The 25479-nt window shown below is 37.8% G+C and overlaps 2 protein-coding genes across 5 annotated transcripts in view; both read right to left on the reverse strand.

Annotated features, from left to right (window-relative positions):
- SLC13A1 (solute carrier family 13 member 1) overlaps positions 1–3162 on the reverse strand; it is a 52446-nt gene extending 49284 nt beyond the window's left edge. For 2 of the 4 annotated variants that reach the window (XM_065048856.1, XM_005507742.3), the window contains exon 1: positions 694–3162. In XM_065048856.1, the coding sequence (XP_064904928.1) occupies positions 694–849 (156 nt within the window). In that variant the 5' untranslated portion in view covers positions 850–3162. The remainder of the gene's footprint in view (positions 1–693) is intronic. The other 2 variants (XM_065048857.1, XM_065048858.1) reach the window with 2 other exon arrangements.
- A 247-nt stretch (positions 3163–3409) lies between these two features.
- ATP6AP1 (ATPase H+ transporting accessory protein 1) overlaps positions 3410–25479 on the reverse strand; it is a 53132-nt gene continuing 31062 nt past the window's right edge. The window contains exons 7-10 of the mRNA XM_005507735.3: positions 15976–16217; positions 15328–15381; positions 8694–8931; positions 3410–4130 (exon numbers count right to left, since the gene is read on the reverse strand). Of these exons, the coding sequence (XP_005507792.1) occupies positions 3921–4130; positions 8694–8931; positions 15328–15381; positions 15976–16217 (744 nt within the window). The 3' untranslated portion in view covers positions 3410–3920. The remainder of the gene's footprint in view (positions 4131–8693; positions 8932–15327; positions 15382–15975; positions 16218–25479) is intronic.

Consider the following 25479-nt stretch of genomic DNA (forward strand, 5'->3'; position numbering starts at 1 on the left):
GTTGAGACATCAGTGTTCACAGCTATCTGCTTTGCTCCTCTGCCAGGATTTTATTACTCAGTGGCAGGAATGACAGACCCAGACAAGCACCTGCATCTCAGCTACTCTAGTGAAAAATATTATATATTACATCCTTGGTAGAAAAAGAGAGCACAGCAGTATGAACTTAATGAACAGCTGAGGCATAGGCATAAGTGGATGAAAGGCAGGGTAGATAGGGACAGTAATATCTCAAATCATGTCAGCATGTTTCAGTGAAAGATATCTTTTAAATAGCTAAATTGATCACTCTGCAATCTGTACATGTCCATATTTATCCAGAATAAACAAGATACACAAAATTATAAATCAAACACCACATCATTAAGTCCTTAACTTATTAATCTCACAAAAGTACTTTTATGAAAGCTTTTGTTTTAATGTTGCAAACATTATTTTTGCTGTTTTCATTAACTAAATAGGGTTGCATATGATGTCATGGTGACTGTACACTATTTTGTGTTAGTTCTACACAACTAGTTAAAGGAGTATTAAGACAGACTGAAAACAGGTTTCCCAGTCTTCCACTGCCCACCCCCATTGCCACTAACAAAGCAGAAAATATATGAACATCCAGTAACCTATCTTCTTCTATCATAGCAATAATGAATGACATATGAAACTAAGCTCAGTTACAATAATTCAAGAACATACCAGGTCTGTGTGGTAAACAGAAATCCAGCCAATCGGGAACAGGGAACCTGTGTTCAAAAAGGAGGCATACAAAAAGTTGAGGAGAAGATAAGGAAGCCACTTGATTTGTGGGACATCAATAGCAGATGTTTTTCTCTTGGGCTTAGTCACTGTCATAAGTCTCCTTTCCACCCACACAGCTAGGAAGACTAACAAAAACACTGTCCCACATTGTGGAAGTGAAACTACTTACTTAGGGAACCACTCCTTATCAAGGTCTCATTTATTTCTTTTTTTTTTTTTCTCTCTGCACCTGGAAAATGTTTAAGCCTTTAGAAAACTGAGTTCAGAAGAAACAGCTCTTTTCTCCTTGAATTTCTGTTAAGTTTTGATAGGGATCAGACCAATCTGAGAGCAGACCCTTTATTAGCAAATTGAAGAAGATCAGGTTCCTGTACTGGAAGATACTAGACACAACTGGATTTTTTGGCACTGAAGGTGTTGTTTTAATTTTGGTTTTGTTTCTCACTATCCAACCTATTTTAATTGGCAATAACTTAATCTTCCATAAGTTTGCTTTGCCCATGATGGTGGCTATAAATGTTGTGCCTGTCTTCATGTTTACCCACAAGCTTCTCCATCTTATTTTCTCCCCATGTTCTGTTGAGGAGTGAGAGCGCAGCCAAGGGGGGATATGGCAGTTGGCCAAGGTCAACCCAGCACAAGATGCAACAGAAAAATCAGCCTGCAGGCATAGGAGTCCGTGCCTCACTTATGTGAGTTGTCTCATCCTCCTTTTCAAAATAAGGATCAGATTATCACTACAGTTGCCCCCACAATCATCATCACCTGCTGAGACTGCTGCTAGTTTTTTCTGCCAGCAGTGACCTGTATCCAACATTCAGGCTTCTTGTATCTCTGGGTATCTTAGGAGTTAACTTCTCATGGTCGTTTCTTGTTTTTCAGCAACTCTTTTTGCCCCTGCTTGACCCCAGCTTATGCTGAAATAATTACCGTGCCCTCTAATGCCTGAACAATAACCCATCTGATTAATTAATTAATTAATTAATTATCGGGCTCCCAGAAGGTGGAGACAATTACTTCATTGAATTTTCCCTTGACAGATGGAATGACTTCTCTTCCTTTACTGCCTACATGAAAATACTACCCTTGGACTATTTCTGTTGTAATTGTTTCATTATAAGTCATTGCTGGGTTTCCACATGGTTTATGAAATAAGTAATTTTAGAAGCAGAGACACCAACAGACCAGAACACAAAGCAAACCTGGACACAGTGAGCTCTAGGAGAGTCCACAGGCTCAAGGGGAGGCTGGACAAATTAATGGACTATAACTATAACTGGAATACTAAATATAAAGACACTACCTCTGAGGCTGAGGAAGTCCCTGAGCTTAAGTGGTGGAGACTGGTGGAACATCTGCAGGAAGTACTTGTTATACCACTGCTGGAGACAGGATTCTGAACTGGGTGGCCTCTGGTTCATATATATCATCAATATTGAACAAGATCTTTTCCGATTTTTGTTGAATATAGATAAAAGCCACAAGAAAGCTGCCTTCTACAAATCAAGCCCTTTGTAATAGCCTTCCTCTCTTCTAGCTATCAGTTACATGACTATTATGTCAATTTTGAATGTCACATTCATGTAACTTGCTTTGAAGGGGAAATACATAAAACAAGTCTTGGTGACAAAGAAAATGTGCCTTTCTAACATAGCATTTTTGTGTAGATCAAATGCCAGCATTCTTTGAGGTTTCGAAAAACATTTGGGAAAAATATTACAGCAGGGAGATCACCTCTGATAGCTACATGCCAACTTTCTTTTTGTTTTCCAGGTCAGGTTTGAATATTTCAGGAGGAACAGCTTCAGACAGCATTTAATTTACCTATTTGACTGCATAATGACAACTAGGAATGATGGGTAGGAACTATTGTTGGTCTAGTTAAGTAGTTGACTCTAAGTGTCTTTCTTCTGTATCATTGTCCTATGACACAGATCAAGATCAGAAAACATTTTTTCATGTGACACATGTAATTTTGTCAAAATGACACCTTTTTTTTAGCTAATAGAACATAGAAAGTCTTAACAAAACATTACAGAAAAGAGAATTAATGTGTTATTTTTACAATTTTTTTTTACCAATTTATCATTTCTCTTTTATTATTTCCCAGCTTTTCATAATATTTAACAATTCACTCCATAGCTGGATTGTCCAATGAGAACATTTAATATCTTTTATTAATTGCAACAGAATCGAACACATTCTGAATGTTTTAAGGCTTCTGGAATCGTTGAGATGACCATAAACATGCTCAGACTTAAACGGTACATTAGCATGTGCTTCTAATGACTTTATATGATTTTTCCCCCCTTTTTTTGTACAAACTTCATCACTATTCCAGAGGTAGCTGGAAATGGAAGGATGCTAGGAACATTACCTTGTCTCTGGTAAGATGCTGTCTGCATCCTAGGTTAGGAGTTTGAAAAATTGCATTTATTGCCATGAAACCAGATAAAATTTTGTGATCAGTTTGGACAAGGACCTATCTTGCTTTGTAGCTCTATCAGCTGTCCATGTCTAAAACAGACATATGAGTTAGCATTAGTCAACATAATTCTCACAGGCATGAGCTGACACTAGAGGGAAAATAAATGTCAATCCCTCCATTTTAATTTGTGATACTACATATGAACAAAGTGAAGTATTTTGAAAAGACTTTTCAAGACCTTTTATTTAGTCACTTACATTTTATTAGTTCTGTATTTTTCTGGATGGTTTCCTCAAGAGAAAAATGACAAGACACAATCCAGCCTTCTTAAGACATAGCATCAACATGATATACTTACTAAAGAGCTTTTAGAGAGACCAGTAATTTCAATAAATAGTTTCCTATCAAATAAGTTATTTATCCTTCTTATTTATCTCTGTTGTAACATCTTTTCTTTGCCGATATCTGTTAATCTGAAGGCATTTTGTACTAGTTTCCCAGCCAGACAGAGTAATAACCTCTACAGCCTCACCTCAGATCCTTACCACAGATACCTATTAACAAATGATGGTAATAACAAGTAGAATTATTATTGTTGCTAAGCATAAGGCTTTTGTACATGTGGTTTAATTACCTCTTTCTGCTATGATATCTATACATACTGTGAAGTAAAAGGTTATACAAATCATTAATATCACACCGAGAAAAGCCATAGCAGCATTAAATCAATCTGTGTCTATTCTGTCTGGGGAACTGACAGAGCTGGACCTTTGGGATCATCAAATCGGCTGTTTGTTGTAAGCTGCATGATCATATGAATTCCATAGGTTAGGATCCATACTAAAATTATGGATGTCACCAAGCCCATCCAGATTCCGGGAGTGAAGAAGCCTGTACAGTCACTTGCATAGGAAAACTGGTTGTTTTCAATGTTGAAGCCTTGAATCTGAAAATGAAGAAGGGTGTAAGTAAACATGGAATGTAGGCCCTACTATCAGGATCTATGCTGTAATTACAAAAAATGCACTCGTTAATTACCTCTCACACTCTACCCATTAAAAGAGAGTGAGAACAAAATCATCTGCATAACAATTATGCAGCTTCCCTTTTCACCCAGGAAATTAAAAAACATAGAATTAATTTGTTTGGCAGGAAGTAACTTCAGAAACATGTGACTTTTAGAAGTGAAGTCCCAAAGGGGATTTGTGATCAGTATTGCCCAAGGACCACTTTAAAAAAACTCAAAGCACTCATAGGCATGAGAGTTAAACTCCACCCAGATAATGAGATTTGTTGTAATATCCCAAGAATTTTAGCTAATAATTCCTTGACAAGCAGAACTCCTGAAACATACTTTAAAATGCATCTAATGAAAATTACTTTTTTGGCTGAGTTTTAGTGAAAGTTCAAGGAGAAAACAGTTGTGAAACCTTTCTTACTCCCTCCTTAGGTATCAGAGACTCAAAATAGGAGGGAGGATTTATTTTATTGAGGTATGGGATCTGTGTTGTCTATTGACATATGAAACTCCTATAAGCTTTTCCAGCACTTAGAAAAATCTGTAATATCTTTCCTTTGACTGGATTCTTGAGGTTTTCTACTGACTGAGCTCCTATCATGTCATTTTCCTCAGAAAAATCAATTAATTTGGGGGTCTATTCTCTGCCTACCCACCAATTTTGCAGAAAGCAGCAAAGAACGGAATGCCTTTGAAACCACTGCCCTTCTAAAAATTTTGCTAAAGTCAGTCAAAGGATTAGAAAACTATGAAGAACGGGAAGACAATCCCCCCTCTACACACATGCTCAGAGTGACACAAACACTGATTCCTGCAGAAGGAAAGGCATCTAACTGATGGAAGAATTAATCTGATCTGTGGTTCTGAATCTTTCTTAAATAATATTATGAAGAAAAATGAAGAAAGGAATTTTTGGGTATTTACTGATTCGTTAAAATGACTGTGTAAGGAAAGCACCAAAAAACATAAATCTACCAGTAAAAAACCAAGAACTTGTTTTCTATAAGATATCATAGAATAAAATAAAAAATGATTATTTTATTTAAAGCACTTCCCTCACCAGGCAATAAGAAAGAAAGAAGATCATGGGTTTCTAGTTTTCTGTGTTCCCATTCTATGATTACTCTATGCTTTATGATAAACTAAATGGAAATCTTTGTGGTAATAAAGGAGTTTGTGCTTCCTAGGAAAGGTGTTGGTACAAACACTGGAAAAATTAGTCTATGGTTTGCGTAAAATGCTACATGAGTAAGCACTCTGACTTGGGCATCTAAAGTAAATGTGTACTAAATATGTGTGTTAAGACCAATGTCTATACCATACAAAATGCTGATTAATAAAGCTATTATCATATGCAGAACTAAGGTCTATTTAAGCACTGTGGAGGTGAAGACAACTGCAGCAATTCAAGCTTTTCTGGGCCTCTTAGAAGAAACTTTACAAGTCAGATCATGGTAACTAACTTGCAAATACTGCTTGCTCTCACTATAGGCAGAGTTCTGATTAAAGCAGGATTAGTCGAAATGAGCTTTTGGGTTAGATAACTGTTTGCAGAGCTTTATAGAATACAGGTGAATACCAAAGCTTTCGTTTGTTAAGGTATTTCTTTGACAACAGATGAGGATGTGAACAGGAGTCATGAAATGTAGTCTGAAAGACTTATTTAAAATAAACACAAAAAGTAGGTGATGTTTTATGTCATTTACGTTCACAAAATTGATTGAAATTCTAGAACACAACAGACATTTGTTGCTACATTTACAAAAACTCTCTGGAGCCCTTAACAGGTATATTTAGTTTAGAAACGTTTTAGCACTTCTGTTTTAGAGCCAGAAATACTAGATTTTATTATGCCAAGGGTATTGTGGTTTTTTTTTAATCAGGATTATGCTTACTGAACCTTCAAGGTGAAAGCTTTAATTGTACATTCTTAAAATTCTGTGTCTACTTTTAGGTGGGAGATAAAGTATACGCAGGGTTCTTTTATTGTTTCTCTAAAGCTTTATCATTTCTGTGGGGGTGTTAGATCCCAGGTGGGAGATGAAAATGTGACTCTTAGCAGTATTTCTACCTATAGAAAAGTTAAAAATACTTGCATGTGGTTGTTTGATTTTTATGAATGTAAAAGCATTTTGGATAGAGACCTCTGTACTGCGGAAGTTTTAATTTTAGTGTTTGTATCAGCATCATTTGTATTGGTTATACTAGTCTGCATTTACTTTAAATTTTTAAAACATTTTTGAATGGAGTTCTCTCCTCATTTGACCTTTGACAAAGCCTTCAAGTAACATCTGTTCTTTTAATGATTCTTAAGTGTACACTGAATAACTAATTTTTAAACTTAGAAATATTTTAGCCACAAAGAATCCCAATATTCTTGATTTTAAAGTTTTTGGCAGTTTTTCTTAGAAACAAAAGGTCTTCTAAACCACTATGACACATACGAAAACAACCATTCCTGTTACAACAATGACAAAACCAACAAAGCCCCCCACCAAAACCAGAGCAGTTTTGGTACTGTGTGTGGCTATGAGTGGTGACATCCCAGGCTATGGACACACCTAGAAAGCATTCCACAGAGGTTCTTTAGATGGTAGTGACTGAGCCAGCTTCAGAACTAAAGTAAAAGGTTCCATCAGTTCAGCTTTGCCTTGGAAAAAGCTGTGCAAGGCTTCACTGTGCAGGTGCCATGTCCCTCTAATACAAAGACGCTGTTTTCAGGACCCAACATTGCAAAGTGCAATTGTACCAGCCAGTCTGGCATTAGATCCTGGTTTCTAATTCATTGTATAACATTGACATGAAGTTTCAGCAACAAGGTTTTGTGCTGGTTGCAACCACTGAGCACATCTCATGTGCTTTTTTTCACCCTGCAACAGACTTTGAGGGTTTCTAAACTTCATTCTAGAACAAAGACTGATAGTGAATTTAGTCAGATTTCACTACATATCAGTGGAAGATATCTGGAAAGGTATGATCTAGTTTAGACAGAACTGAGAAATGAGACCAGAATGGTGACATTTTGTTTTCTGGCACAACAGAAAATATCAGAACAGGACTTTTCAAGTTGTATTCCATGCTTAGGACTTGATCAGAGGAAAAGGTCTTTCCCAAGAGCTGTCAGTTCTGTTTTCTGAACACTGGAAGCATCTGCTGCTCCAAGTCAGTGAGGAAGGTGGGAAACCTATTACTTCTACCCTTGATCAAGATCCCAGTGAAAGGATGCCTACTAAGGATGGAGCAAGGCCTCTGAGCTTTGAAAAGGCTGCAGGTATCAATGTATATAGAAATTCAAGAAAAAGATACACGGTAAGTAGATACTTTCTATTTCCATAGCCCAATTACTTTCATAGCCTAGTGATGCTCAAGTCTTTACTTCAAAGAGTTGACTAGGCAAAGCACAGTTGTGTGGACTCAGGTATTTTCAGGCCTTTCCATAAAAAATACCATTGAGAGGAATGTTCACATCACTGAGGTGTATTGCTATGTTGCTGGCTCAGAAATCTGTAGGACTTGGTCCTGGAATTTCTGGAAAATAAATCTCAGCACCAATGCTATTCCTTTGAGATTTCCTTTGTTTAAGCAGAAATGTCAACTCTGGACTCAGATTATTGAGATTTGGCTTGTTACTGAAATCATAAATACAATTATATCAGCATTGCATCCAGTTATCATGGGGTTAAGATCATCTTTGACAAGTAGAGTAAAGTTTGGAATTTTTCCTATCAGTTCCATTATCTCTTCAATCAAATAAATCCCTTAATGCAATATTGTTTTAAGATATAAATGATGATGTATTTCTCCTAAGGTAAGATCAATGTTCAAAATTATAAAGATGCAATAGTCTACACCTCACATATGTAGTCTGCGCTACTGCACTAAGTACACAAAAAACGTGTGCCTCATTCAAAAAAAAAAAAGCCAACTGCTTTCCTTCTGGACCATGCAGGACCTAGTATTGCTCCTGATTGAAGTCCTTAGCAAACCTTCCATTATGTCTATTTGCACTGAGCTTTGTTTCTGTCTGTAGGAGTTCAGACAGCCTGTGCCACTGAAAACAGCAACCACACTAAGTTGCGCTTTCCTAAGTAAACAAAGTACAAAGAAATCAAATAAAAACAAAGTAAACAGCATAAAGCCACCCACCTAAGAGGCCCATGTTTCTAATAGCAGCCCAATTCATTAAACAAGCATGGGGACTTAGTAACTCTTTGCCTGATTAAGCATATTTGGTTTTATTAGATTTTCTTTTCTGTGGACAATTTCAGAGTTTTTTGTTTTTCAAAGGTCTGCTTCATGTCCTTATTGTTCAGCAACTGTTGTCTTTTTTACCCCTTTATTGTATAGCTCAACTAGGGGAAACAGCTTTTTTTTTACATTTTCCCTCAGGCTGAAATGAAAGTAAGGGCATTATGAATGTGCATCGTTCAGCACCTACAATAGCAAGTAATGGTTCTTGGAATTATCTCTGAAATGGCAATGTGTACTCACTTGCAACCTGGAAATGAAAACATCCCACTTTTGTGCCTCGTCGTTGTTTGGAATCAGCCTTGCAGGATAGAGATTGTCTGTTCCCACCAGCTGACAATGAAATGAATACTCTGCAGGAGCAGAGATGACAGAAACATTAAATTTAGCAAACTTTTCTCCATCTTGCACAATCTCAACTGAATCAAGAGTGGACCAATATCTAGCCGAGCCTGTATAGAACTTCTTGGTCATTAAAAACCTAGAAAAACAACAGAGGGGAAAAAAAAAGTCAAAATGACAGAAGGAAAAAGTTTATGTTCACTTGATAAAGTACAGGTGACAGACAAAGGTTCACTATTGCTAGCTGCAAGAATCACAGATGGTATCTGACCTTGACCTCCCATGTCATTAGGACTATTCATAAGTGAAGAGACTCTGTGAAGATGTTTTTATGACTTCTTAGAGTTTTGTCTCACAAGCACATCTTTCCATAGCTGTGGCAGGCAAGGATCAAATGCAATTTCATTCCTGAAGGGCCTCTGCCAGTACAGTATTTCATCAGTTACCAACAGTTTATAATCAGTGGAGCAGAATCTGGGAGACTGTCAGTGGGCCTGCAGCAGCTCCCAATGAGCATTTTATGGGATTTTTTAAATTTGCTTTTATGATAGGTAGAGGCATGATAACCATTCCTATTTATCATTGCAATTCTTCCTTGGCCCAGATGCCTTAGTGGCAATTTACCTTTGAAAATGTCTGAATTTGCAGCAGAAGACAGAGTTTTCTCTCACTGGAGGGTAGGGAAGGGTCACCAGCCCTAGTTTACCAATTTGTAGCAGATTAGGTACAAATAAATATTTTCTCATTTTGAAAAGTTCTGTGTATGTGCAGTATTGCAGCAGTTTCCAGTAGTTTATAAACACAGGATTTGTACATATTTGTTACTAACACTGCAGTCTGAACACCTCCCAAATGTTCTGAAACAGAAATAATTGAGAACATCCAGAAGTACCTTCTGATCCTTTAGAGATCAGGACTATGACCTCACCCTTATCACTTTTTACTGAGTTACTTTTAGGTATACAAGTTATCTAATAAGGAAACAATAAACATTTATCCTTTTTTATACTTTTATTGATTAATACTTTTACCCTATTTGGTCTATGTATGTATTGCTCTATCGTTTGCTGAAGATTTCTTTTTCCTTATTGGTAACCATAAAGAATTTAGAAGATTAATCTTTTAAGCAATAACTGAGACATACTACAAAATAAAATATTCTAATATGTCTATTCACATTAGACACGTTCTATATGTCTAATCCACAATGTGGATTTTAAAATTTGAGATAATATTTAGATGTAATTACGACAGGTTTTAAAAAGAAGCAATTATCTATAGATGTGGCACAATATAGAATATTTTATGTTTTATAGGGTGTATGTGTCTATAGAGAGAATATTCTCTGTTGCAGAATTTTGCTTGTTTGGTCAAATCAGTTGCTTTCAGTAGCATGTCTTCCACATAACATAGAGTCTAAACTCAACAAAAACAATGGTCCTTAGGAGTATCAAAATTTGACAGGTTAGGCTAATACAGTAATTGAGCCTTTATTTTTTTTTTTTTTAAATAAACTGTGGCTTTTGATTCCTATAATTTCATAATCCTCAGGAGTTCCAAAATTCTCAGAAGGAATCCTAGAACTCAAAGTGTCTTTCAGGTCAGAAAATGATGTTTTAACTTACAGAATTCTTTACATTTTGAACCTAAACAACTCTTTCCATGCAACATTCAGCTACAAGCAGCAGTGAAAAAAAAAATAATCTAGTACACATTTGCAAATACTTATGGAAAATATTCTATTGTTATAGTGATAAAGTTAAAAAATTAAAACATGTATTAGCCTAGATATTAATTGCAAGAAGAAATGAATCTTTTCCTGATAAGCAGCACAATCTGAACAGGATTTCCGTGGTTCCTCAGTAGCAATGCTATAGGCACTAGCTGAAGGCCAGTTATAAGCAGAAAGAAGTTTACTTAAATATGTGGGCCAACCACAGGTTTTGGGTTTTGTAAGGCTACGTATGTGAGTACAGTTGAAAGTGACCTGCAAGAGATCGCTGTCTCTTCACATTGCACCAAAGACTAAAATTTTGTGTTACTTGCAGATTTATGAGAATTAGCATTCCAACTAATGAACAAGTCAGGCATGGTTAACTTAATAACACAGCCTTTTATCCTTAATATTTTTCCAAACAACTGATAGTGAATAGCCTCCAGTAAGCATGTGCTCAGCTGATAACTTATACAATTCATTAAATTACAGAAAAGACATTCAAACAACAAAAATCAATGGAATTACTTCATTTAGTTAAATATTTTCTCATATGAGTAGATAGCAAATAGAATGAGCACAATATAGCAAGTGAACAACAAGGGGAGACAAGATAACAATGATTTTATCTGCAAAACTGAAAGTACCTTGACTCTTATAGGAAATGCTGTGTGCATATTAAACATTATAGCCAATGCAGGAATAAAACTTTCACAGAGACATCATGGACTTTATGTATTGTGGCATGAACTATTCCCGGTCAAAGGCCAGACACTGTATGAACTGTATGAACTCTAAATGCCACCACCTGTTATCAATCACCATAGCACATGGTCGTCCATTACAAGGAGAGAGATTTCTAAAAATAAAACTAGATGGAATTACTATTGTTTCAAAGATTCAAAGAGAAACACAACTGTTAGGTAAAAGACTTTAAAGCATGGTTCTTGGGTCAATTCCATTCTACACATGCTAGGAGCAACAACAACAGCCAAGTGCTTATCAGTGTAAGTGATGAAAATAGTAATGCCCTCCTTTTCCACCCACTTTGACACCTTTTCCCAGAGAAGATGACAGACAGGTGCTTGAACAGCTGGATGTCACTAGCTGCTGAGAGAGCTGAGGTGATGTTTCTTCCAACAAAACCTGCTGCGCACTGCTCCTACCCCTGCTGAAGTTCACTTTCCTAAACCTACCATCAGAAACACTCTCCGCTCCCACTCCCAGCAGCTCCCCTCCCTGTGGCAAGGGCAGGAGGATGAGTGGGATGGCTGCTCCTGCTAGAGGGAGAGAGAGGGAGGTGGCAGCTGTTTGCACAGGACAAAGCAGCTGTTGCAGCTGCGAGCAGGAGGTGGGATGCGTCTCACTGCTCAGCATGAGGTGGTAGATGAGTGGTGGCAAGGGCAGGCTCTGGATCCAGCTCATGCTGCTGAAGTTAGAGCCTCTTTTATTGAGGAACAAATTGAGCTGTTTGAATGTGTTCCTCTCTGGTATCACTTTCTGTCATCAGGGGATGCTCTCCTACACCTAAGTAAATGGGCTTTACAGTGGAAAAAAATGCAGTCATGGCTCTAAGCTCTGTTCCTTCCCACCTTTTTGCCCTGCTTGTGTCCTGCTTATTGAAGCAGACTGTAATCTTACCAAGAAGTCATCTGAAAACGAAACCTAATCAAAGTGAACCATAAGGGAAAACAGAGGTTTTAATGTATCTCTGTGTGTTTTAGAAGGCCTTGAGAACAGACTTGCTGAGATAAACGAGAGAAATAAAGTGCTCTTGAATCATGAAAAGATCAACGGTTCTGGTTTTGCTGAGGTTATCTTGTTATTTGCATTATATGCCATGCAGTATTGTATTACAGTAGCTAATAGAGGCCTAAAAATGACACAATTGTCTCTTAAATCCAGAGATAATCCAACATAAAACATCACAGATAACTGAGTGTGTCTTTAGCCGAAAATTTTCTTAATAAAGGCTTCTGAGGTGGTGTGGGTTGATGCCAGCCAGCAGCAGCCAAGCACCCATATAGATGCTTGCTTATTTTTCTCTGTCCCCAACAGGACAGGGGGTTAATAGGAAGAGCAAAAATGAGGAAACTTGTGGGTCGAGATACAGACAGCTTAACAAGTGAAGGAAAGAGGAAAAAAAGCAACGCAGAAGCAATCCCTCTCTATCTCCCACAGGCAGGCTAATGCTCAGTGAATGCCCAAGCAATGACTACCATGCAAGCCACCCCTCACCTTCTCTCTCTACCCCATTTTTCATCACTATGCATCTGTGTTACTCATAAAAAATAATCAATTTACACATTTTTGCATCTAAATGCTCTGGATCACACCTAGCCCAGTGGAATAAAACAAATTCTTCTTCAAAAATCAGCCAGCCTAAGCTCCTTTAATTACTTACTGGGCATGATGGAGGGTAGGACTTCACCTACACTCTTTTCAAATATTAATCTACTGTGGAGCCCAAGTTTCTTATCTCAGCTTCAAGGGCTGTTAATGCATTTTGGTATTTAGTTATAATATATTCAAGTAGAAGCACAGGTCAAGAGAAACTTTGTGAGCATTTCTGCCTTTACTACAACAGGCTCAAAGGATGTAAAACATATTCCAGAATAAGAGAGAAAACATGAACCATTCACCTTTTGTACTGATGTTGTCCTTTAACTTACAATCAGTCTGTCTGCAGAGTTGCTTCAAATTTCTTCTCTCCAGATGCATCTCAGATTCATGACTACATTAATGTTTTCTCCCAATGATTAATCAAAATGATAAGATTTTAACAAACAAATGACTAAATATAAATCTGAATAATCCTCATTAAGTCCACATGCATGCACCAACATCACATTTGATCTTCTTATGCCTGCTACAGACAAATCTTTCAACTGCCAAAGCGTTTAGTTTCTATAGTAGCATCCTAAGGTTTGCATTTTGCTGTGTTAACATTGAGCAAAACCTGTTGACTGCTTTAAAGAAGACAACCCCTCTAAGTTCTACCAGTTAGCTTGGTAGATAGTTTTGCAGCACAGTGTCATGATCCATAGTATTTTTGATTCATATTATTTTATTGGAACTGTAATTTTACTAGAAAACCTGGTGTTATGCTGAGGACGGTCACATTTAGGACAAATGTAGGAGGCAACCAGATTCATTCATACAGAAGGAAATTACAGCAGAGCAGCTAAGACCTTCACCAATATGAGCAAAGACACGAGAATCCAGGGCACTGTTTTGGTGGGTCTGTCTGCACAAGAGTGAAGCAGGAGTAGCAGACAGTAGACAGAGGAGCACAAGGGCAGCTGCAGAGCAAGTGATATTTTGTGACTTGGAGTAAAGGCACGACTCGGGTAGATTCTTGGTTTGAGAATGGTATTTTTGAAATGGGATTCAAGGAAACTGGTTCCTTAATTCCCTGTGATGTTCTGAGAAATGAAAGGTATTGAAACCAAGAAATGCTTGCCTCTTTTGCCAAAGACAACCATCTCAAGGATCCTATACACAGCTAACTACAATTGTCAAAAAAAAAAAAAAGTAAAAATACTATACTAACAGCAATCTTCTCTGTACATTATATTCTTTCAGAAAGCTCAAGATGATTGGATGGGAGGGGAAAAGTTAAATAACAAAGCATGTTTCTTTTTTTTACTATCTATCATAGTCTTATGATGGTGACTGGAAGTGTTTCTATGTACTCCAAATACAAGTTCAAACACATGACTGACTCTCTTCAAGACAAGTTCTTCTGAGAGTCCTTTTACATAGATGTAGAACGACCTTCTATCTCAGTGTAAATAATGGTATTTATTAATTCATACTTATCATCTTGGTGCCATGTGCCTTTTTTACTTGCCTACTAAAATGTTGTTCAAACCCTGATTGTCTCCTACATTATTTCTTTAAACTTCCTTTCTTCCATTTCTTTGGATTTTGATTTCCCTTACTCAAAATGTCAAAAGCATTTTGTAAGAAGTCATTCAACCTCTTGCTGCCAAAGCAAACATCCTGTTCATTCTCTGATATAAGCAAATTAAATTCAGTGCCAATTCTTCAGCCTAACTCCTTCCTAAATAACTTTAAGCAATCAACTGAGGCACCTAAATGAAAAGAGCAAGCCACATTATCTTTGCCAGATCTTAAGAAAATAATTTTAACTGCTGTTCCTGCTGCTTAGGAAAGAATTCAGGTTGGTGGAGCAGCAGCTGTATGGCATCCCTCACAGCAATAGCTGTGATGCTGTCCCATCCCTAGAATCCACTACTGAGAGCTACAGCAGCAACTTCTCCTTTTGACTTTTCATCCCAATTCTTCCTGTTCCCTAAGTTTTCTCCCCTCTTTTAATGGTAAGAGAAATCTGGTCTTGTCACCATCCACGGAGCAGAAAAAATTATGAGTTTTTGCACCCCTCATTAGCCACAAGGTAGCTTTCACAGAGTATGCTGGTAATCCGCATTAGAACAAAGTACGAACCTGGCCATGCAAGTACACTTCAGCTCCTAGAACTGTTTGCAAATCACAGATATATTTCCCTGAGACAGGATTGTGGTCTGATCCTATCAGGAAAACACGATGTTGCATATACCAGTATCTTACAGTATGGCTGGTTGCCTACATCACTTTTTCAGAATTTTACCTGAGCATATTAATATCTCCTCTCTATAAAGACTGTATGATTGTCCTCCTATATAGTAAATCCTCAGAACAGAAAGAAAATAATAATTTCAAAACCACTTCCACTTAACTCCTCCTCTTTTTTTCTTCTAATTTACAATCAGGCTTTGCACATCATGAAGGTCTGTTTAAGAATAAATCACAAGTTACCTTATCTCCAGGCTGCTGATTCCATTCACTGGATTTGTATATTTTAATGACAGCCTAAGAATAAGAAACAGATTTTTAATGTTAGAGTACCCAGCTTTAATTAGATCATTTTGACATTTCAATCAGAGGGAATATTGTAAATCAACAGGCAATTACAAAAGTCATATAGCAAAGGTTCAGTACACAGAAAAATATGACAAAATATTTCTAGAGTTTTTGTTACCCAAGAACAGGTGCCTCAAAGTAAAGGAAAACAGAGATCATGTTCCATTAATGTACTTCCAGCTGAATTACCACCTAGTAACTGGCAATACTCCCCTTCAAGGAAATTTTGCAATGAAATTGTGATCTTATTATTGCCAGTGGAGATTTCTGTGATTGTAAGATCAGGCATAGAGAAACCAAATGTAAACAAATGAGGAAGTAAGGAACCTAAGGAGGGAAAAAAAAGTGAAAATAAGAGGCTGCATGTGCATTTTGGGGTCTTGGGTCAATCTTTTTCTTCTAAGAATATTCAATTTAGTATTTTCTTTATTTTGGATTACTTAGAAGAATAAAATTAAATTAGTATTAACTTGACACTGCACCTTCTCTTATTATTTTTCAGAAAAACACATATTATGATATAGGATTTCTTGGACTACTCACGTTGTGTTGGCATCTGAGCACTCAGAGGAAGAAATATCCACATTCCGGGTTACAAATGTTGCATTTGTCAAATCTATAGGAACTGAACCATTGGCTGTGAGACTGAAATTACTAGCATAAAAAAGGATGCAAGTTTCATTTCCAGTGGTCATGTTCAGAGGAGGATATGACAAACTGTCTTCGTCCTCAGTGGCCATTAATTGTCGTCTTAATTCCCACACCACATCAGTTCTTCTAGAAATCTGGAATAACAGCACAGAAACAATTCATCTCCTTTGCAAGAGACAATATCAGCCAAACACAGACCTTCACTGTTCTGTACCACAAGCACCCATCCTTTTTATATCCTCAGTCAACCTCAATATTTTTATTTTCTGTTTATTTAATTGGCAGTATGGAGGCAAATGGGGTGTTGGTAATCTAGGTTCCCATGGTCAGGTGTCCATGTGAAAACAAGTATCAGTGACATTAGGCAAATAAACATAAAACCATGTTGTTAATGCTGCCTTAAAATAGTAGTATGCATTGGAGGTAATAGGTAAAAGAATGGGGTTTTTTAACAGAAGAATATACTGAAAGAAATTAACTATATTTCTGTGATAAAATTACAAGAAAACTTCAGTTTGCCAGTTCAGTGGCCACCCCCATTAGTAACAATAACATTTTTTGCACTCTTCATTTCAACAGGCATGAAAACAGGCTACTGAACTATAACAGTGTTATATTTAGACTCTTCTGATGGTTTCCAGAAAAAGAAGATCTGTACTAATTTGGCTGATGTGATGAACTCCTACAAGAGGCTTCAATGTATATATACATTTGCTTTTAGGTGGTTTCCAGGAATTCCCTTTAATAGGTAATGCTTTTTTACAAATACGCCCATTTACAAATATGCCCAGGGCATCCTTGGAAAAACAGCCCCATTTATATCAGCGGTAAAAGCTAGCCGACCTTATCAGAAAATAACTTCATCCTGTTGTTCATATCTTACTCTTGACTTTTTAGTCTGTTCATATCTGGGCTATTCCATTTATTTTTAAGGCCCATGTCAGCTTTACAATTTTTTATTCTACAAGTGGCCTCTGCCCTTGGATAACTTTGGGATACAAGAAACGAGAGGTATCGTAGGGGTTACCAGAACTGTAATTATGTGGAGCTATTGCCTGGAACCATTTTTAATGGGTTTAAAGACAGGCAAGGATCATTTTCCAGTCTGGAACAGAAGCTATAATATCACTTTATAACCTGCCTGTAGAAAGGAGCCCCAGAAGATTTTGTCACCTTAACCGCTGCTCTCTAAACGTTATAGGCCATCTGTTATTTACAAAGCGTCTTTGCAGATATCTCATTTTATGAACAAAGCAGAATGGGCTGAGTTAAAAACCTTTGACTAAATGCTCAAATGAAGATTGCAATCTTCTCTCCCATACATGCATACTTTATGAATTTCTTTTTAATTCAGAGTAGTGCCTTTTCAAATACATCAGAACATGCATTATTTTAAATGAATAACATTTTCTTTAAAAGAAGAGTGTACAACAAAAGAAAATATTCAACTTTTGATATAAAACTTTTAATCTTCCCTTAGGCTCTCCTGAAATGTAATCATTTTATTTCAAACTGAGAGGAAAAGCTGAAGCCTAAATTATATCTTGTCTAACAATTGACTTCATTATGTGGGCCTCACATATCGTCTAAAGAGGGCTTTAAAAACCACCTGCTAATAGCTGAAAACAATGCTACATCGGAGACTGTGATTGGGCTAACTTAGGGGATTAGGTTGAAGTACCTTAAAATAAAAAGAAAGCTATTAGAATATAATCATGAGACTCCAGCTTTACTTCTGTTGCTCTGCTGCCAGTACTTTGTTGTGAGGCTCACACATAGAGATTCCTTTTCGTCTCTGAAAAAGCATATTAACTGAGTGTTTGCCTGTGAAGAGGGGATGTCAGGGGCTAAGAAACCCACTAGTTTTCCATGATCAAACCTTTTTAAATAAATTTACCCATTGTGAAGCAGGGAGGCAACACAGCTTGCCAAGCACATTTCTAAAAGCAGGCTTTATTTTGATTGTATTTATGGCTGAAAACACGGGCAGTCACGGACTGGGTAGCCCAGCAAGTCTGTATTTGCACAGCTATAGGCAGGTGGGACAGCTACGCCAAATGGGAGCCTGAACGTATCAGCTTTCTGCAGAAATGTCCCTCAAGTGTTTACCAGCCTGTACATTCATCCCTCCAGCCTGAAGATGCATTTCTATAAGTTACCTGTGGGTGAGGTAATTTAGCTTGTTCAAAATCTGAAGGCATTACCTTCAAGAAGATTTAGTCTTGGGGTTGGAAGGAGGATCTCTGAAATAGCCCAGCCTGGGACCCACCAGAGGCCTGAGGACGGCAGTGGTTCCTTCCAGCTGATCGGCAGCCACAGGCTGAGCTCCCCAGCACATCCCTGCCTCTCTGTTTCAGGCACGTTTCTTATTCTCTTGTTGCTGCACAAACATGAGTTCACTGACTTAAAATAATTCTCCCCATACCATAAATTTAACACTAAACTATATAGGACAAGGTAATTTCTTCAGAAATGCATTAGATTTATGTTGAATTATCGTAAATCAGATTACATTATTTGGGAACGATCCATAGTGGCAGAATTGTTAATCACTAAATTCTGTCGTTCAGTGCCAGCTTTACCTAAACTGAACCATACGATTGCCATCTTGTTCCTCTGGATTTATCAGTGACATTTTTGATCTCAGATATGCAGTGAGCTATCACAAGACATAATTAAAAAAGGTACAGAAAAGAAAGGGTGCAATTTATATTTTTCAAGACCAGAAGTCAAAGCTGTAACTATCAACTAAACCTGTAATAGAAGTAGCCTAGACAAAATTCCCTTTGATCTGTTTTACAAGCCTTCTAATTCAGAATAATCTCTCTTGGAAAGGAGAAAGACAGCTGATCTGGCAACATTTTGATGCACCAACTACTGATCTTTTTTCAAAGCAAACAGACCTTAGAACCAAAATTATTCATTTATTTTGTTGCTGTTGCTGGGCTTTTGTTGGCTGTTCCAAAACAGAATGGCTAGATACAAGAAAAAAGATTTGGGGCCATTTTATATATTTGAAAGCACAAACAAATATAAATTGGATGCTTCTAAACACATATGAGAAAAATACAAAATATTGGGAAAATAAAATTTTCATTGGCTGAAACGATGGATGGTAATGAACCACAGAAAGAAGCTACATTTTGTGGTAGTTACAACATGGGATTTTTGGATGTTAGTTCAACAGATGGCTATGTCTTCTTTATGTATCTCGTACTTATTGACTTTTTTATTGCTACGTTTAGGTGTGCACATCCATAAGAAAACTGTCTTGGTGATATTCATTGCACCTTTTCATTTCTAACAGTATCTATCTGTGGTCACATCCTCTCTGTGGAGTCGTTGCTCTTATTTTAAGAGTTAGAGGAAGGTGAAGGTCTTTCTGTACCTGCAGGGGGGGAGGCTGGGAGAAAGAGGAAGGGTACATTCCTCTTTTTTTAGGTTGTACCTTAGCCTAGTTCCTGCCTCCATACTGGTACTGTGGGCTACAGTGCATTCTCTGTATATAGTCTACTCAGATGGCAAGTTGTACTTCTGAATTTAGTCATAACACAATAAAAACAGTTGCTGGAGTCACAGAACTACATAATAGTCCTATCTTCTAGTAAGAAAAAAAAAAAAAAAAGTCCAGTATAAGAACCAGGTATTGCTATTAGTATTAAACTTCACAAACGCAGAAAAGAGCCTGCAAATGTTTAGGAAATTCATGAAAAAGAGAAAAGCTCAAAATACTTTGTGAAAGCGGAAGTCAAAAAATCCTTTTGGTCAGTTATGAATTTGAAGGGCTGAATCAAGAGGTGTAACACCTGAGGAGGGGAGGACAGGCACTGTAGCTTCTCCCATAGCACCTCAAAGACAGATACCTGCTATCTGAACCAGATTTTGAGTTTAGTAGCTTGAGCTGTATATACTCATCAGTCATTCTTTTGACAGGATACCAAGTTGACAGTACACTTATATTTTCTCAAATTGCTTTAACAGGGATCTTTACAATCCTTTTTTTTTTTTTTTCACAAAATATCATTTAAAAATGATGGTAGGAGGCTGTCGTGTGCCAAGTGCAGGGGTGCTGCTCCCAGCAGAATGACAGATCATGCTGCTTGCCGGGGTTTGGCTGAGGGACATCAGAAGCCACACAGCATTCACGTCCCAGCCAAGTATCAGCACATTTCAAATCCTTCCCACACAAACAGGTCACTTTTCCTCCATGTTTTCTAACTGGTGTAGCATCACAGCCTCACTACAGATGGCATCACCACTGCTGCCACCTCCTCTGCTGATACACCAGTTTTTCAAAAAGATACAGTGCCATAAATCTGTGATGCAGGCAACGGTTGGCTGCATCTCACTGCTAAAGGTCAGAAATTTTAAAAGCAAGCATTAGAATTTTGAATAGCCATAAAGACGTTCCTTGCAGTGTCAAGTTTATAAAATCACACGTACAGAAAGCAGAAAGAATCTATTTGATTACACTTATTTCAGTCCTCTGCTGGTGCAAAACTGGAGCATACAGTGCTTTGAGCTGTCAAAATCTAAAACATTAAGTAAAGAATTACCAGTTATCTCTATTTTTGAGAGTTTCAATTTTTTACATTTTTATGATTTCTAATGCTTTGTGGGTTTTGTTTTTCCTTCCTCTCTAGGCTGTCTTAAAATATAATTTCAATTTTGGTCCTAGGTTGGGTGAATCTTGCATTCCATATATAACTCAGGTAGTGTCCCTCTGTTTTACTGAGAGACATGGATTCATCCTGGATTCATCCTCTGATATACCAGAGGGTTGTGTTGCCATTCAGAGGGATGTCCATAGACTGGAGAAATGGGCTGACAGGAACTGCATGAAGTTCAACAAGGAGAACTGCAAAGTCCTGTACCTGGGGACGAATAACCCAAGGCACCAGTGCACACTGGGGTCCATGAAACTGGAAAGCATCTTTGAAGAAAAGGACCTGGAGATCCTTGTGGACACTAAACTGAAGGTGAGCCAGCAATGTGGCAAAGAAGGCTAAGAGTGTCCTGTGCTGCATTAGATAATGTATTGCAACAGGTCAATTCCCCCTCTACTTAGCACTGGTGAGGTCACACCTGGAGTGCTGGGTCAGCTGCTGGGCTACTCAGTACAAGAGAGATGGACATACTGAAGAGAGTCCAACAAAGGGCCAGAAGGATAAGGAAAGGTCTGGAGCATCTCTCTTATGTGGAAAGGCTGACAGAGCTGAGACTGTTCAGCCTAGAAAAGAGAAGGCTCAGGGAGGGAATCTTATCAATGTGTATAATTACTAGGAGTGAGGTTGTAGAGAAAACGGAGCCAGGTGTTTTTCAGTGGTGCCCAGTGACAGGATCAGAAGCAAAGGGCACAAGCTGAAACACAGGAGATTCTGTCTGAACACCAGGAAAAACTTTCTCTGCTGTGAGGGTGACTGAGCACTGGCCCCAGTTGCCCAGAGAAGTTGTGGAGTCCCCATTCTCAGAGGTGTTCAGAATCCAACTGGACATGGCACCAAGCAACTGGCTCTAGGTGGCCCTTCTTGAGCAGGAGGGATGGATTAGATAACCTCCAGTTGGTCACATCCACCCTCAATTATTCTGTGGTTCTGTCCTGAATTATCTACAGAACTAGACCCAGGGGGATGAAGAAGGCTTCTTCACTACAGTGGTCAAACCCTAGATTCCTAGATTTCAAAAGAGATAGAAGCCTGATCTTGTTAGGATATATTTTCCTGTCTACTAAGTGAACCACACATTTTACCTACTACTTTTTCAAGTCCTGTTGTTTGAATTAACATATTTGTCATGGTTGAGACAGACAAACGACATAAACCAAGTTCTTCCAGGATGAAAGTACTAGATGCCATTTATTGCCACAAGTGCATTTTTATACAGTTTTACCAATTCATGTGTCTCTTCACTATTGGTTACACATTACAGCAGTAACATCTCATTGGCTGTTTTTGCTATCATCAATGTTGCTCTTTTACTCCCTTCTCTCTCACGGGTACATCCTTAACATCTCCAGATACTCCTTTGCTCCCATCTTTCTCATGGGTAGGCCTTAATATCTTCAAGGCTAATTTCTGTTCCCATGCCCTCCATCAGGGAATCCAAGGATGGACCATAGTCCCACACATATCAGTACAAAACGTGAACCATAAGATACTGTCTGTCCATCATCTACAAAGATACGAAATCAGACATCGTATTGAAAAAACCCACTGGTCCAGGACAGCACAGAATTTTGAGTAAGTTTAAATTCAAATGCAAACTTTGATGCAGCAACTATAGTCTTTTGTGCTCTCTTGCAAAGGATCTTACTTACCTGCAACTAGTTTTGACTTTCATTCTTCATAATTAAAACTGACAGAGACAAAATTTCTGCTCTGCTGCAACTGAACGCAGAGGATGTTTAAAGTGCATTTTCCACCAGGAACGTTTATAGGGTGATCTGGTTATACTCAGAATCCCCCAAACATTTCCTGCAGAGTTGCTTAGCTTATCAGGAATTACCAGAAGCTCATTTGAATGAGCCTTTCTTGCTCATTTACTTATCTCATTCAAGGTAGTAGGTTATCACAACTTAAAGGTAGTTTTTCAAATTTGAGATTTCTGTTCATCCTAAATCACCTGAAATTTTATAACTTGTACGTAATACAGTAAAACTTACATATCTAAAGACTGCACAAATCCCACATAAATGCACCTGCAGGTGTTATCAGAACCAGAATTTAATTTCTGAAATTGTTTTTTCCTTCCATATTAATTCTCTTTGATGCAAACAGCACAAGGTAAAGCTACAGTACAGCTTTGAAGGGAAACAAAACAGGTTAAAATGTGCATTGAGTAGATTCAGGAAAATTTAGAAACCTGGTTTAGAAAAATCAATGTTCGTATGCACATCTAAGCCACAGTAAGCTCTGGATTGGAAGAGCCAAGCCCTTACATTTTTTGCTCAGACATATTTCTTGTCAACATTAATAATTTTTTTTGGAAGTAGAAACTTTAAATGGACCAGAATCACCAGCCTACACAGAAAAAGCAAGCAGATATGTAACACACATACATTCTGTCAACAGCAATCATTTATTATCAATGATTACTACCATTTTAGTGCCCTGAAAGATATGTGACCAAGCTTGCTGGTCCACATTATCATCTGGATGGCTCCCCTGTCCAACTGTGTATGCTTGTACCAGCAAGCCAAAAGGCTCAGGGGCTATGACACTCAGTTCCTACTAGCATTTTGCATCTCCCAGGGATTTTACAAAAGTGAGGCAGGGACATGAGTGTTAAAAGTCAAAAATATAGGTGTCACTATAAGAAATAATGATCTTACTGTGAGAGCTAATGATCTCTTTTATAATTGATATCACACCTTGTAGAGAGTACCCAAGTCATGACCAAGCACTTGGCATTCTTCTATTAGAAGAGACAATAAAACTGCAATATTTATCATACTGCTCAGTTTGGTGGTCTGTGTAAACACAATCTGCAGAGTCAGCTCAGATGTTCATGGCTAGATGTGTTTCCTCACAGATCTGTCCTTTTGCAGCACTTGTCTGTGTAAGAGATCTCTTGACTTCCGTTTTCAAAGAATGTGACCACTCTGTGTAACGGAACATGCTTCAGAGACAAGTCAGTCAGCAGGGACCATGCAAGAGCCAGAACGCAGAGCAAGGCAGCACTTGAGATTATCAGTCCACTTGAAAGGCCTTCAAATGAGGCGGGAAGTTTTCGCATGTGTGGGACATCCAAGCACATCCATAAGTGCCACACTAGTCTCAATTTTCTGAGGAAAATACTGATATTTCCTGCTATTTTCTTGCTCCAACTTTTAACAGGTTTTATAGCAAACTCTTTCAGCTAACTTAAGGAAGAGCAGGAATTGGCGTTTAAAAATATCTTGATTTTAGAAAGTAAAACAGAGTATGTATAAGCTGGAGAAGCAGTGGAAGGAGCTGCTACACTTAAATTCTCCACCTTGAATTTCACTTAGGACAAATAACCTGAATACACTCATTCCAAAGAAAACAGTATCTTGGTTCTCTACCAGATTGTTAACTCATTTACAGCCTTTTAACTAATCAATCTAATATGCAAAATAGGGGAAAAAAAAAAAAGTATTAAGAGCTTGCATTCTAAATCAGAATTAATCCAGAGAGGATTCTACCAGATGTATCATTCAAAGAGTATTTGCTGATGCCAATCTCCCCAGCTTTTACATAGGATTTTGGGCCCTGTTTCTGGCAATTCTGCCATAAAGATAAAAGTTACAGATTTTATGTCATTTTTAGACTGCTAAGGGGAATACCCACTCCAGCTGGCTTTTCCCCACTTTGTTATGTCCATATGTGAAATCCAAGCTGCCACGGGAGATGTGAAAAAAGATGAAGAGCCTCTGCTGCAATAAGAGGAAACAGACACATAGTGATGGTTGGACCGAGGTTAGATAGGGGTTTGGTGGGTTATCTAATTGAAAAATGCAGGCAGGGGCCAAAATGTGTTACTCACAGTGCCAGAAGAGTTGCCAGCACTATTTGTCCCAGATGTAGGCTAGTCACAGGTGGATTAAAAACCTGAAGATCCATTAAAGTCTCCCTCCCTCCACTTAATATTTTGATTCTGCAGCACTTTGGAGGATTAATCTGCAAAATGGGAAGCCTGTTTCCCTTTTTCTTCTTAACTTAAAGAAAGAGGTGTGGTCAGGACAATAGCATTACATATTACACTTATATTTTTTATTAATACTTGAAGGAAATGAATTTTTAACTTTAAAAAGTTACACATCATTCTTACAGTTCCTCAGGTCTGTCTGTAACAAATGACAGTATAAATATCAGTATGTTTTTCAGATGGTCAGATTCTTCCTGTAAAAATACCATGTTCAATGTGACAACACCATCCTTTACTTTTGGCTTCTCCATCTGTGTATGACAACACTTGAGAAAACAGAGAAAGTCAGAACTTGAACTGCAAGAACTTTTGAGGGGAACTGATCTCTGTCTTCCTAGTTTTGCCGAATCAAAAGGCAAAGGCAAATAATTCCAGCAAACTGGATCTTTTTGAGAGGGAGGTGAAAGCAAGCAATTTTTTTCCCAGAAAATCAATAAAAAGGTCCTTGTCTTCTACTCTGCATTCTTGCACTCAGTATCCACTTAATTTTTCTGACAGTAGTAGGAGTTATATATATATATATAAATGAAAAATGACATCAGGAAGTCTAGACACAGCTAATCTTAGAAATAACATCCGTGCATTTTTGAAGGAGATTACCATGCTTTCTTTTCTCTTCATAATTTTTTTCCCTCTTCCAAGTTTGTCTCAAATAGACATATTTCTGCTAAAGCCTAGTTAACCCTTACAGCTAACACACCTCAAGCCAATGTCATCAATCTCAGCTTC

This window comes from Columba livia, chromosome 1, assembly GCF_036013475.1.
Source record: "Columba livia isolate bColLiv1 breed racing homer chromosome 1, bColLiv1.pat.W.v2, whole genome shotgun sequence".
NCBI lineage: Eukaryota > Metazoa > Chordata > Aves > Columbiformes > Columbidae > Columba > Columba livia.